This window comes from Lachnellula hyalina (genome assembly GCF_007821495.1).
Source record: "Lachnellula hyalina strain CBS 185.66 chromosome Unknown contig00093, whole genome shotgun sequence".
NCBI lineage: Eukaryota > Fungi > Ascomycota > Leotiomycetes > Helotiales > Lachnaceae > Lachnellula > Lachnellula hyalina.
Genome location: NW_022157207.1, coordinates 39,384 through 53,556, shown reverse-complemented (window position 1 = coordinate 53,556; position 14,173 = coordinate 39,384). Strand labels below are relative to the sequence as shown.

The 14,173-nt window shown below is 45.8% G+C and overlaps 6 protein-coding genes across 6 annotated transcripts; 3 read left to right on the top strand and 3 right to left on the bottom strand.

Moving 5' to 3' along the window:
- Positions 1 to 981: 981 nt before the first annotated feature.
- On the bottom strand, positions 982 to 2,749 carry azaL_1 (FAD-linked oxidoreductase; the record flags this gene model as incomplete). Its single annotated transcript, XM_031150059.1, has 5 exons — positions 982 to 1,240; positions 1,326 to 1,702; positions 1,768 to 2,165; positions 2,222 to 2,438; positions 2,489 to 2,749. The coding sequence occupies 5 exons, from the start codon at positions 2,747 to 2,749 to the stop codon at positions 982 to 984; spliced, it is 1,512 nt and encodes a 503-aa protein (XP_031004293.1).
- Positions 2,750 to 3,790: 1,041 nt separating this feature from the next.
- On the top strand, positions 3,791 to 5,555 carry azaL_3 (FAD-linked oxidoreductase; the record flags this gene model as incomplete). Its single annotated transcript, XM_031150058.1, has 4 exons — positions 3,791 to 4,075; positions 4,136 to 4,349; positions 4,405 to 4,805; positions 4,860 to 5,555. 4 exons carry the CDS (start codon positions 3,791 to 3,793, stop codon positions 5,553 to 5,555), a joined length of 1,596 nt encoding a protein of 531 aa, XP_031004292.1.
- Positions 5,556 to 5,955: 400 nt separating this feature from the next.
- LHYA1_G005107 (uncharacterized protein) lies at positions 5,956 to 6,677 on the bottom strand (the record flags this gene model as incomplete). Its single annotated transcript, XM_031150057.1, has 2 exons — positions 5,956 to 6,303; positions 6,393 to 6,677. 2 exons carry the CDS (start codon positions 6,675 to 6,677, stop codon positions 5,956 to 5,958), a joined length of 633 nt encoding a protein of 210 aa, XP_031004290.1.
- A 444-nt stretch (positions 6,678 to 7,121) lies between these two features.
- linC_0 (2,5-dichloro-2,5-cyclohexadiene-1,4-diol dehydrogenase) lies at positions 7,122 to 8,108 on the bottom strand (the record flags this gene model as incomplete). Its single annotated transcript, XM_031150056.1, has 4 exons — positions 7,122 to 7,378; positions 7,436 to 7,715; positions 7,775 to 8,018; positions 8,071 to 8,108. The coding sequence occupies 4 exons, from the start codon at positions 8,106 to 8,108 to the stop codon at positions 7,122 to 7,124; spliced, it is 819 nt and encodes a 272-aa protein (XP_031004289.1).
- Positions 8,109 to 9,072: 964 nt separating this feature from the next.
- yanD_3 (Short chain dehydrogenase) lies at positions 9,073 to 10,213 on the top strand (the record flags this gene model as incomplete). The annotated part of the gene is made up of 2 exons (XM_031150055.1): positions 9,073 to 10,031; positions 10,093 to 10,213. Coding segments are annotated over 2 exons (1,080 nt in total), but the record flags the coding sequence as incomplete, so codon positions are not given.
- Positions 10,214 to 13,451: 3,238 nt separating this feature from the next.
- Positions 13,452 to 14,034, top strand: gsfK (Short chain dehydrogenase; the record flags this gene model as incomplete). The annotated part of the gene is made up of 2 exons (XM_031150054.1): positions 13,452 to 13,494; positions 13,547 to 14,034. The coding sequence occupies 2 exons, from the start codon at positions 13,452 to 13,454 to the stop codon at positions 14,032 to 14,034; spliced, it is 531 nt and encodes a 176-aa protein (XP_031004307.1).
- Positions 14,035 to 14,173: the final 139 nt, after the last annotated feature.

The window sequence follows — 14,173 nt, the reverse complement described above, 5'->3', positions numbered from 1 at the left end:
TACTTATGACTGTGCAGCGACAAGCATGTCATGAATTCCCGCATTTTCTCAGCTCTCAAGTATATGTCTACGGAGCAAGGACGAGCAAAAGGAATTACTTATTCCCTGTACCTGTATAGCTATACATAGTAAGCTAGTAAGCTAGTAAGATTGTAAGCTAGTAAAACGTTAAATCATTATCTACAATAAATATTGATTTAATTAGTAGCTCCTGGTTTGAACGCACGTGAGAGTCAGCTTACTTTAGTTGTTCTAGACTCTACGGGATAATGCCTCTAAATTCATGATGTCAGCTGAGAATGAGGAAGCTCGCTGTACGACATGGTTAGGGGGCGTAGAGCGCCGACCCTTTGCATAGGCTCTCCTGGGCCTGGCGCATCAGAACTATGAATAATATGAATAAATATCTGCCGTATAATGCGTAATATTTTAGCTCAATGCATACGCCACAAATGATTCCATTCTTCAGGCTCTCTCAAAATGGCAGGGGAGGGTCGGGATATTACGTATCTATACGCTCTCACTTTGTGGAAGGAGGGTGGAGGGCTACTGTAGCTTATGCGTATGCATATGGCTTCGAGACCGTCCCGATTTTGCTTTTTGGTGGAAGGATAATGGCTGGTCACCTGGTTACGTACTACGTAGTCTTTGACGGAGAGAAATCGGTTCTATGTTGTGTGATACGGATCTATATGTCTAGAGTAGGAAATAATGTATTCTCTAAAGTCTATTCTGGAGCCTGCTCCAGCGCAAGAAGTTGAAGGAGAAGCGAAATCTAAAAGACAAATAATACTACATGATAAATTTAACACTGTAACAGAGAGCTATAGCAGTAAAGCCGCAGATCTGAATAATTTGCCACCCTGAAGTTCCCCAATCTGAACCAAGTATTACAAGAGTAACCATATGCATCGCGAGATGATATTCTAGAAAGTGCCGCAAAAGCCAAATCTCTACCCTCATCGTCCAAAGTCCGACTGACTAAGGGTAATGTGTTGGTAATGGGTTGTTAAACGCGAAAAGATTCTCTGGATCCCAGGTTTTCTTAAGTGCTGCCAGACGTGGCAATTTCTCAGCACTGTAAATCTGCTCGAGTTTCTCATCTCCGTGTGCATAATTGACATACACGGTCAGATCAGGGTATCCAGAAGTAGCAGCGAAGTCTTTGCGGAGCTCGAGTCCTAGAGCATTTGATGCATCCCCGACGCTGCTTCCTGCTTCCCAAGAAAGTTCTATAAGTCTGTAATTTTGAAAAAAGAAAGACAATCAGTAACGATATTCCTATTGCACAGGCTCTTCTAGATTTGGGGGATTCTTTTGCTTACAGGTAGGTTATGGTTTGTCTCCAAGGATAAGCTGATGTGCTATCAGGTATTTCCCTCACTTTCTGGGGCGGGAAGCTCTCGAGGGATATAGTATTACCGCGGCCCTCTGGGTACTTTGCATAAAAGTCTACCAATTTCGCAAAGACTGATATTGCGGTATTTGAAGATACGGTACGAAGGGCAGCGCTATAGATGCTTCTGATACCGAGAGGTTCGCAGATAATAGCATCGAAACCAAAGCTCGTTTCAGTGTTGAGATTTTTCCAGGAAACGTCAGTGAGGTTCGTGAACACTGGCTGTACAGCTAGAATAGGAGCCATCACACGAAGCGCTTCTTCTCGGGGACCGGCGTATGCCCAGTTGGTTATAATTTCCGTCTGGAAACCTGTTAGAGCGACTGCTTCACTGGGGTCTCGGGAATGATTTTGTGGCGGAAACTTACTTGGTTGCTAGTTGTGTTATAAAGAACATTGGTAATTGCGGCTAACTTTGCGGGAAAGGTTCCATTCCCATTGACCATCGAAGCTAGAGTATTGAAATAAGATACATTCTGGGCAGCGGTGAAAACCATGTCGATGCTGGTAAATATACCATTGTTGATGATTGGTTGGACCTTGTATGTTGCAGAAGTAATGACGCCGAAGTTGGCACCAGCTCCTCGAATTCCCCAGAACAAGTCTGAATTAGAAGTTTCGGACACTTGTAGCACCTTGCCAGAAGCAGTTACGACTGTTGCAGAGATAAGAGCATCGCTTAGTAGGCCGTAGAGTCCCTGAAGACGACCGATTCCAGCTCCGATAGTCACTCCAACCATCCCAGGACAGGAGCATGTTCCGGTTTCTTGCGAGGTGTTAGACATAGAAATATGATAAGCATGAGGTGTCTAAACAACTTACGTATCTGGAAACCAGCTGCAAACAAGGGATCAACCATGTCTCGAAATCGAACACCACCCCCGATTGTCATAGTTGAAGCATGTTTATCGATTGTAACAGTTTTTAGAAGGCTGAGATCAATCGAAATGCCATTTTTTAGATTTCCTAGCGTTGTTCCGTATCCATGACGACCTCCTGTAGCTAGAAATGGAATCTTGAGATCCCTTGCTATTTTGACCTAGATAAGATTAATCTCATTAAACTTCAGAATTATATAGATGGACTCACAGCCTTTACAACATCTGCCTCATTCCGCACGGTAACAGAAGCTGAATAGGTTGGCGGATCAAAAACGGTCCACCTTTCAGTTGCGTTGATGAAGCTTTGTTGGCCAGGAAAGGAGAGTATATTCGGTGAAGTCCATCCCATGCTTGGCTTACTGAGAGCGGCTTTCAAGTCCACAGGTCCCGAAGGATATCCTACGGCAGCGGTAAAGCCACCGCGAGCGAACAAAAGACAAATTACACTGAAAATGAAGTAGTAAGACATATTGGTAATTAATCTAGAAGGCAGAAGTACTGGTTTGATGATGAGATATTCTTTTTCGTGTCTAGAACAGCAAACGGGAAAAGGTCTTCTATTAAACACATCTTTTTCTGCGACGCTTTCATCCCTCTCATCCTAGTTCTGAAAGCTCCCGGAGGAGCTGGAAATAGTAACAATCCTCCAAGAGTCAGAATAACCCGTGGGCTTGGGAAAATCGAGGCAAACACGTAAGAAAAGCGCCATGATCATTGCCACTTGACAATATTTCCGGTCATAGGAGCACCCAGAGACGGCGAAATCCTTTGATAGCGGCACAATCCAGGCAGTATTACCTATCAAGTTTAGGAAAAGCCGTCCAGATATCCAAGGAGTCGCCGAACCGTCCCATGTATACTCAACCAGTCTGCCGTGAAAAAGAAAGGATTGCTTCCCGTGCGAAGTAAGAGAAGATAAGACTGCCTAAGCCTTATGGGCTGAGCACGTCGTACTCACTTACTCCATTTCAGCCTCAAGTGTCCCAGGCATGCGTGGCCCGTATGGCAAGAACGTGGACACCCTGTACTTTACAGGGTACCGATCCTCAAGGTGACCACATTGGGTAAGCGGGCTGATTTTGATCTCTATTATTGGTTTGTTTCATGGCTTATAATGGCTTCAAATAGATTATGTTCCCATGGAAGGAGTCTTGGTCACACGAGTCGCCGCGTGCGCGCGGCGGTGCTTTGTGTTTGCTCCCTTTGTGTTTCCAAACCGTAATGACTTTCCCCTTTAAGTCTATCCTCACATTATTAGTAGAGGATTCGTGAGAATCTGAGCTGATGGCATCAATAATGCCACGGCTGAAAAAGCCATTACTATGACTGATGGGTATGCCGTTCCGCTGGCTAGGCATCCAAGTCACCGAGGGGCGTTTTTCGTAAAGGGGAAACTTTGAGCTTATGGATGTAAAATAGGATGATGGTAAAGTAAAATCTATAAAATACCTTTACTTTCCCACCAATTCAGAAAATCATTTTCAAACCACGTTCAAACACATCCGCAACCATGACTAGATTTTCCGGCTTCGCAGCATTCGGTCTTCTACTTTTCCAATCTCTGGTCACTGCGTCTCCTCGACCATGCCTCGATGGTCTTTGTTCTGTTACCCGTCTCAATATAACCTCCCAGCAAGTTGCTCGTGAGCTTGGGCCGCTTCTTTCTCGTAACTCCAGTATCTTTGGCCCTGATGATCCTCGTTTCGCCAGCACCACAGCGAGATATCAACAATACCAGCCACCCACTATCAAGATGGTCGTTCAGCCTGGATGTGAAGCAGACATTCCCAAAATAGTAAGTATAAGTTACCTCTTCAAGACCCACAAACCGGGATAGCTGATGCTCCTTTAATAGGTCAAATATTCCAATGCCAATAGCATTCCATTTCTCACCGTCAACCGTGCTCATGGCTTGACTGCTACGCTGGGAAAATTCACCGGCATGCAAATTGACATGGGGATGCTGAGAGACATCACCATCCAAAAAGGAGGAAGTACCGCTATATTCCAAGGAGGAGCCTATGATGGACAAGTCATCGATTATCTCTGGGACAAAGGCTATGTTACAAGTACGTTTGCAATCACCTCCAGCTTTTAGGCGGCCATGAAAGCTAATGAAAATAGCCACTGGAAGCTGTGCTTGTGTCGGTATGCTTGGCCCTGGTCTCGGTGGCGGTCATGGCCGCTATCAAGGATTCTACGGAATGATCAGTGACAATATCGTCAAATTGAATGTGGTTTTGGCCGATGGCCAAGCCATAACTGTCTCTGAAAAATCCCACCCGGATTTGCTGTGGGCTATGAAGGGTGCTGGTCACAATTTTGGTATCGTGACCAGCTTTGAGCTTAAGATTTACCCTCGTCTCGTTGATACATGGTACTATAAGAACTATCTCTGGAAGCAAGACAAGCTTGAGACTATGTTCACTGAGCTGAACAAACTGCACCTGAGAGCCAACAAGACCAGAGAGTTGGCCGTCAATTATGGTACGTATGGGGTAAATGCAAGCATCAGTACAACTGAGGTAAGTCACAGAAACCCTTTCAATAACTGAAGTTGGGTTCTAACCTTGACTTAGGCCGTTATCTGGTGGTCGTTTACATATGCTGGACCGCAAAAAGATGCTCAACAGTATTTCGATGCTTTCGATAAAATTCCAGCGGAATTCGTTGAAGATGGGAACGTACCATACAGCGGAATTCCCGATGCTACCGGAAGCGGGGTGGACCAACCTCTCTGTGCTAAAGGCTTCGAACACGTTCATTCAACCACTTACCTCGATGTCTGGAATGTCACCAGCCAGCGACAAATTTACGATCTCTTCCAACAGAAGATCACCCAGCAACCTTTGGTTGCCGGTTCTATCATTATGTTGGAGGACTACTCAACGATTGGTGTGAAAGCAGTCGACCCCAAGACATCTGCTTTCCCATGGCGCGAGAGGAATCTCATGACGTTCGTATCTCCAGTCCTCCCCGTAAGATTTCAAGCTGACATATTCTTCATCTCTAGTGTTCATGCAGTGAACTTCCCACCCAATTCTTCACTCGATGCATTTGCTGCCGAGTGGGCAAAAGAGACTCTAGATCTGTTCAATAAAGGTTCTGGCATTCCACCTTCCACTTACGTCAACTATGCGGCTGGAAATGAGCCCATCGAGCAGATGTATGGAACTGAGCCTTGGCGTCTTCAGAAGCTTCGTTCGTTGAAGGCTCAGTATGATCCTTCGGGGCGATTCAACTACTATAACCCCATTACTCCTGCAAAGTATTAAACCGAAAGTTAGTAGAATGGATGGGAGAGAAGTGTTTTCTTTTGACATACTATAGACTTTGATTCTAGTCGTTGTATTATTATATATTTAGGTTCTGGATAGCAATGAATCTTCATTTTATCTTACATTGGCTCAAACATAATGACGGACTATGACTTTAGACGTGTGAAACCTGCTACTATTAGCTATATCCATGATGCATTTAGAGCTCCCAAAATAGAAATCAAAAGGTGATGCCTCCTTCGCTTACCTAAGATACGCTATGTCACATAACTAGAAAGGCTCTCACCATGACCCCTTATATCCCGACAGGAAGTGTAAAACGTGTATAGATAGCATTGTCTTTATATAAAACCACTCTTTCTTCTCCCTTTGCTTGCTTCTATCTATGCATAAACATCTACTTACTAGCCCCCCTACCGACATACTCCTTTTCCAGATCCCCCAAGAACCCCTCCATCTTAACCCCCTTGACGAAAACATCCTTGCAATCCAGAAGAATCCACATCATTCTCCCCGGCTCCGTGCCCCCTCCAGAGATATTCTTCCACTTGTGCGCTGTTGCGCGCTGCACACTGACATCTCCCTGTCGCATAACCTTCTTCTCGCCCGAATCGAGGATGAGTTCGAAGGTGCCTTCGACCACGATACCGTAGTCGATGGAGACGGCGCGGTGGAGGGGGGATTCGACGTCGGGCGCGAAATCAATTATGCGGACTATGGATCCGTTGTGGTAGTGAAGTGGTGGCTAAGTAAAAATTGAATTAGCATTCTGTCTCCCTCATTTTGGGGGCAACGGAAAAGGACGAAAAGAAGAGAAAAGAAATGATTGGTTACCTCTTCAGCAGCAGCCTTCTCAATATCAACATTCCCATTGAGTTCCACGGGTGTCTCCTGTGTCGAATAAATGATATTCGCCACCGCTTGTCGCTCGCCCATCACACGCGTATGACTGCCATTATCGGAGGACAGGAAGATAGATTTCCCGTCTTCGTTGTGCCCTGTGATGTGTCGAAGGATTTGGCGTAGACCGGGAGCTGGGAAGGAAGACACGTAGCCTGCGCTTACGACGGGCTCGGCCGAGGGCGTGGAGGAGGATGGTGCTTGGGTTGGGTCTGACATTTTGAGATTGGGATTGTGTTTTGGGGAGTTAATTGAGCTTGGGTGAAGATGAATGAAGGGGAAATTTGGTAGAGAGAAAAGGATTTAAATAGGGTTTCAAAGGTTTCTTATGCTTTGATATTTGAGGTTTGGTCTAGTTCAATGTACGTGTACTGATTTCCGACCTCTTGCTGTTCTTGTTTGTATGCCATTTTTCGCCTACTTTGACAAGTGCAGATACAAAATGTACCTTGGGGCGCATTAGCCCCCCTAAATATTAAGCGAGCCAATGAAAATAAGCGGGGGATAAGCTCTTCATGTATACTGTAGGACTTTATCAGTTCACAAGGGTCTATTCATTAATCGAGCTCTTAGTCCTGAAATTTGCTTCTGGTTTTGGTAATGTGTAAGCTTATGTTTAGTAAATCTTCCTCTATAACGAAAAGCGTTATGATTTTCAACCATTCAGATGTTGCTACTCAGAGTTGTGCCACCATCAAGGATGAAGTTACAGCCAGTTGCGTAACTCGATTTTGGGCTACAAAAGAACATGACAGCATCTGCAACTTCTTCAGCCATAGCAATGCGACCGAGAGGCACAGCTGCTTCAATCATTTTCCCAAGCCCAGGAATATCATCCATCGCTTTGCGTATCATGGGTGTATCAACCCAGGATGGACAGACACTATTGACTCGTATGCCATAAGCTGCATTATCAAGTGCTACGAGAGACCGGTCAGTTCAAAGCACAGTTCTGTGAGAGAGCATTTGATTTTTACCTGCGTTCTTGGTTATGCCGATGACTGCGTGCTTGGATGCTGTGTATTGGATCATCTTGGGCGTGGCCACAAAGGATGATGCTGATCCTAGATTAACAATGCTGCCACGGGTGCTTCCGCGACCGGGTGAAAATGCATCGACGGGGCACAATTCCTGACTTTTCATGATTGCTGACATGGTGCGTGTCACAAGGAAGGTCCCCGTTGCGTTCACCTCCAGCATGTTCTTGAATTCCTCAATATCAGTTTCCGCCGTCTCACTCGCAGTCTTGACCCCCACCTAAAGTATTCGAATATATTTAGCTGAACCGTTCTCTTCATTCCGGAGGATGAGCTTACCCCAGCGCTATTCACGCAGTAATCAATGCGGCCAAAGGACCTAACTGCATGATCCATAGCTGCCTGAACCGACTTCTCTTGTGTAACATCAACCACCACGCTTTCTGCACTGAAATCGGGATTGGTGGAATGTGATTGGCATTGTCTGGCGACAGCTTGGGCAGCTTCGAGATTGAGATCGGTAAGCGTGAGACTGCGGGCTCCATACTTGGCGAAGGCGATGGCACAGCTGCGTCCAATGCCACTAGCTAAGAATGGTTAGCTGGCGTGAATCGTGAGATGGAGCACAAGGGTACCAGCCTCCAATCACAAAAGCGCAACCTGTGATATCCATGTTGTTTGCGGATGTGTGTGAAAGAGATTGATAGTATTTCAAGGTGGGTAGCTGTAAATTATCGGCATTTTATGGAATACTGAACGAGGCTTGAATGGGGGCGTATTGTAAGCTGACGGCTGCGTAAATATGGGGGAGTTTTTAATTGATTAATTAATCATAATTGCAATCCCAGTTCTATCTACTAGTGCCTATAAAAAGACGCTAGATTATATTAAAATACTTGTTATGTTTGCATTATATTTAATCCGAAGTGAGTAAAGTCAATCGCCTATCGTATATTTATCTACCTACGTGCGGCCAATGATGGTCGGCAATGGGTTAACCATAAATGCCGTGCATGCTGCATGCGCAGGGAAGGAAGGGAAGGGACGGGTGCGGGGGCGGGGCAATTCAGTGCCGAGTAATGCAGCCCTAACAGCCCCTGAAAGCCCTACCCGAAGATCTAAGTCTCTGGATCCAGTTAGGCTGAGTCAGATACTATCATGCCAGCTACTAGGGTACCTTACCCCCGTAAAACCTTATCTCCAGCTCTCCGCGGAGAGCGAATTTACAAGTGTACGTCCGTACTTTCGAAGCATCTACGGTAATTGCATGTAATGTGGTAATTACCTTACCGTACTGTACTGTACCTTTGCGGAGAGACTACAATCTCCAGGCCGTACGAGTAACATTCTCAGCCGCAATATTCGTAAGCAGTCCCCTTATTCCCATTCGTTTGCAGCCATGACAAAGAATTGAGGTATCGGTCTACCTAAACTATTCATCCGCAGCTAGGACAAAGAATCCTCAGTCTTCCCGACGCCGTGAATCCCTCCACTCATTAGCAGTATAACTGGCAAACTCGACACAACTTCATCGTCTTCTCCCAAAGCCTCAATTGACACTGCACGATCATCCCACAACCACCTAGCTACTGCGTCTTAATTGTGAAACTTCTTTCCCCTTTGCCTATCCCTCACAGACCATCTCCGAACGAACGTCCTTCGCCCAAGCCGCAGATATGAGCGCCGCACATTTCAACATCACGCCCGAGAAGCGCGCATCTCATCGCCAACTTCTGAAACGACAACTCTGGGTCTCTCCGCCAATCGCCAAAATCAGCGAAGTCGACCTGACTGGCAAAACTGTTATTGTCACCGGCTCCAATACCGGCATCGGATTGGAAATCGCTCGGCAGCTCTTAGATGTCGGTGTAAGCAAGCTGATTCTTGCTGTGCGCACCGCGAGTAAAGGCGATGCAGCCAAGGAGAATCTCTTGACTGGTCGGCGCCCCTCAAAACAAACCATCGAAGTCTGGAGTTTGGATCTTGAAAGTTACGATTCAATCATCGCCCTCGTCGAACGTACCAAGACCCTGGAATGCCTGGACATCTTTGTTCACAATGCGGGTGTTCAGAGGATGGATATGGAATTGCACCCCACCACTGGCCACGAAGAGGTTGTTCAAGTCAACTATCTCTCCCTTGCTCTTTTGTCGATTCTATTGCTTCCTGTTCTCCAATCCAAGAACACCCCGCTACAGCCAGGTCGTTTGGTAATTACAGGGTCCGATGCGTCCTCCATGGCCAAATTCTCAGAGCAGAATGATGTTCCTCTTTTACCATCTTTCAACGATCCAAAATACTTTGATCCCCAAGACCGCTACTTCACGTCTAAATTGCTCGGCCAATTCTTCCTTACCGAATTAGCTAAGCGCGTACCGGCATCTGTCGCTATTGTCAATACTGCCAGCCCAGGTTTATGCCACGGAACAGAGTTGAATAGAGGAAGTGATGGCACTATGGTCGGATTCATATTCGGCATCATCAAGCGTCTTCTTGGTCGAGCATCCGCCGTTGGTGCTCGTAACATCACCGATGCTGCTGTCAAACACGGCATGGACTCCCACGGACAGTACTTGGAAGATGGACATATCCAACCGTAAGTCTGGAAAACAGAAACACTACTGCGGAAGCATCAGCTAACCAATCTTTACAAACAGAATGGCACCCATTGTATACAAGGCTGAAGGACAGCGAATTGCCGGCCAGCTTTGGCAAGAAACAATGGATGATCTGGCATTTGCACATGTCGCTGAAATTGTCAAAGACCTGGGCCATTGAATCAGCAGCTTCATGTTTCTTCTAAGGCGTTGGGAAGGGAATTGTTTATACCAGGATTATTTGCATGGCTGAGATGATACGGGACTGCTATTATAATTTGCTAAATGGAGTGGTATTGCATTTGTTGATTTAGCTCCTCACAAGGAATACTGTACTTAATATGCCGCTTACTTTTTACCTTCTCAATGCAACCTACTCTTGCCACTATAACTAATTCTATGTTTTGCTTTTGTGATTTTCTGCGATCTTTTATAACGTGATAACCATATTGGGGACTTGATATCTAGAATATATTTTGAATACGCAGTGCGGATTTGCTTCAGTTCCACATCCCTAGTGCATTATGCACGAGCTAACCAATTTCGCAATACAAAAGCGCGTAATGAACCATACCTAAGTAAAGACGCACAATTGGACGCCAAATGCCCGGAAACATAGAGTAAGCTCTATATAAGCATGCTCACTCCCAGGGTTGGCTCCCGTCACTCACGTCCAAACACCCCTCCTACATACCAGCAACTCCCTAAACCCTTTGTTTCACTTACCCACCATATATATTTCTCACTCAATGGAAGACCCTAAGTTCCGAGTCATCATAGTCGGTGCTGGTCCCGTGGGCCTTTATCTCGCACACGCACTCAGCCTGGCCTCGATCCCCTTCGTCGTTCTGGAACAGCAGCCTGCGGTCACCAAGTTTGACGGCCAGTTGATTTTCACGTGGCCACAGACGGTGCGGCTTCTAGACCAGCTGGGATTGTATTCAGAGGTCAAGGAGGTCGGGGTTGAGATTAGTGAGAAAAAGAGGATTTTTGGGGGGGATGGACATGTGATGACGAGTACGCGGTTTTGGCAGGATATGAAAAAGAAGTATTTTATTTCTTCTATCTACTCTGCAATAGATAGGAACTGGTTTCACTGACAGTGTTTCCGTGGAATAGTCATGCATATCCATTTCTCCTTGTCCCTCGAGGCAAATTGGTCCAGATTCTTTTCTCGAATCTTCCACAGAAAGGCAGCCGAGTTCGATACAACTCCAGAGTACTCGACATAACCCATCACGCCAACGGAGTAGATGTCCATCTCCAGAATGGAGACATAGAAAGCGGATCTATCGTAGTTGGAGCTGACGGGGTACATTCTCAAACGCGTCTAAAAATGCACGACGCAGCATTCGAATCCGGAATCGACACGTCAGTCGACGAAAACTCCATGGCCGCGAATTTCCACGGCATATTCGGCTCGGCATCTAACAAGGAACTGCAGCTTCAAGAGGGCGTTGTGTTTGAATCCCGTGGTGCGGGCACGGTTATACAGTGTGTTGCTACGCCGTCACTCATCTACTACGTCACGCTCAAAGCATTGGATTCTCCGAGTACCAGACGGGTCCAGTACACGGCAGGGCAGATGGAGGAGTATGCAGAGGAGATTGGCGATGTGGCGATATCTCCCGAACATAGGTTTCGTGATCTATGGAAATATGCTGATAAGGAACAGGCGAGAAAGCTGAACCAGGAAGAGGGGATTTTGAAGCACTGGTCGTGGGGGAGAATTGTCTTGGTGGGTGATGCGGTGCACAAGACTACGAGTATCAACGGACTCGGATTAACATGTGGCCTCCATTCTGCTGCAGCTCTAGCCAACGAAATCACGAAGATTGCTGGTGTAGGCCAGGGGCAAGAGGTAGATGTTGAGGATATTCGGAACGCGTTTGAGAGATATCAGGCTGAGAGAGAGGGTGAGGCTCGACAGATCTGGAGTGATGGGTATAATATTATCCGAGATGTCACTAGCAAGAGATGGACCAGTCGGTTTTGGGACGAGTGGGTTTTGCCTTGGGTTGATATTGAGAAGTTCTGGGGTGGAAAATTGGTGAGCTTGCTGTTGATTAGATATGGCCAGATTTTGGGCTTCGTGCCTTTCATGGGAGAGGAGGGGGATGTGGGTTGGGCCAGAAAGGCAAATGCTAAAGTTTGATGGAGAGCTACGGTACTTGGGTTTGCGGTTGAAAGTACTCGCTAGCTACCTATACAGTACCATACATCGCGGCCTCTCTGTTTTGAGAAATGGGTACTTTTTGCAATCCAAACTTTGATTCACTCCCTATATTGTTTAACAGCTCTTCTAGTACGTGAACGGCGGTGGCTGAAGCAATTTGCGTGAATCTTGGTAAGGCTTTGCGTTCTTCATGCAAGGGGCCGTAAGACATGACAAGACAATCTGCTGGCCTGATATAAAATCCTAAAATCAGGCTGAAGTTATTTACCAAGAAAAATTACAATGTTATTACCCAACATTCTTCAGATAGCCATTACGAGTAATTGGTATACAAGCTCTTGTTGACCCGCATCTCCGGTAACACAAGGCTCTATGCGCTACTGTATATCCGAGAAGTCCATGGAGATCTTTCCGCTGACTGCATTTTCAAGCCACAGCCCTAAGAGCTTATCTTATCTCACTTGCTAACTGCATGCATGTTTTTTTTTTTGTGGCAGGTTTGACGCGTCCATCCTTCTTTGTGAAGTGAAGCTGATTAAGGGTTACACAACTTATTCGCACGTACGTATCTTACGTTTTCAGCACTTTCATGTTTCCCCAGCCCCGACTCCACGACTCGTTCGCACGGATACGGTATGATATCTTCCCTTCAGCTGAGGGCTTTCGGCATAATTCTTTCGCCGGTTTGCATGCTCGCATTCTAAGCACTTCTTAGGTAGGTCGGAGAGATACAACCCGCTGAATAACGTGCAATTACTTGTATTATTAAATTTAAAGGTAGTGCTTGTTACTTTAGTTCCTTCATAATAAGATATGGATATCTTGTTATATTCTTTACATAATTGTTTTAGTAGGCTTATTAGTAGTTTACTAGTATATTACTAGCATATTAAAGTCGCAAAAGTTATGAGATATAGTTATTAGATAAACATTAAATGATTATAAATGGATTAGCGGGGTTCTTTCTTTTCAGCTAATACTTTAATAATTAATGGGGTCTGTTCCTTTGACCTACTATAGCGATTTGAAATCAATGTGAGACAAATCTGCAGAGTATAAGTCTAAACTATTCCGTCTACGAATTGGAAGCCGACATCTTTCCCATCCTGAATACCCCACGCAGGTTATCTTCTTTATCTTTCAATTCCAAACCTTGAAATAAACCGCACGCACAACACACTCAGCACAGCACTCTATTTGCCTCTCAACACACCACTTTTCAGACAGATAGTCCTTCGTCATCATGGCCGAGCAAACAGTAGTCTTCATCTCTGGAACTAGTTCAGGTATGTAGACAGCTCAAACGAGTCACTATATCCAAGCTAAAAAGTGCCCCAGGAATTGGAAAGGCACTGGCCGAATACTACCTGGCGAAACCCAACCACACCGTCATCGGAAGTATCCGTAACAGCAGCGCTCCCTCTGTAGCAGAGTTGAAGTCATTCAAGCCTGCAAGCGATTCCAGCCTTCTCCTCGTCCATATCGAAAGCACATCTACCGACGACCCAAAGAAAGCATTGGTCGCTATCGAAGAAGCGGGTATCAAACACATCGATATCGTCTATGCCAATGCAGGAGGCAGTCCACCCGTCGTAGCTCTGGAAGACGTTCCTGTCGCGGACTTCCTTTCCAGTTTCCAGACCAACGCTCTCGCTCCTCTAGTACTGTTCCAAACTCTCAGACCACTGCTTCAGAAATCAAAGGCTCCAAAGTGGGCTTCCATAAGCTCCATCAGCGGTTCTATTGGTATGATGGGTACTTTGGGTACTCATATTACTGTTGCTTATGGTGCTTCCAAAGCTACTTTGAATTGGTTGACACGGTAAGACTTATGCTCTGTCTATACGTACGTGACTTTTCAAGCCATCTAACAAATCGATACAGTGCAATTCATTGTAGTCAGCCATGGCTTATTACAGTCGCTTTCCACCCTGGGTAATTCCCCCCTCGTACAAATTTTAAATC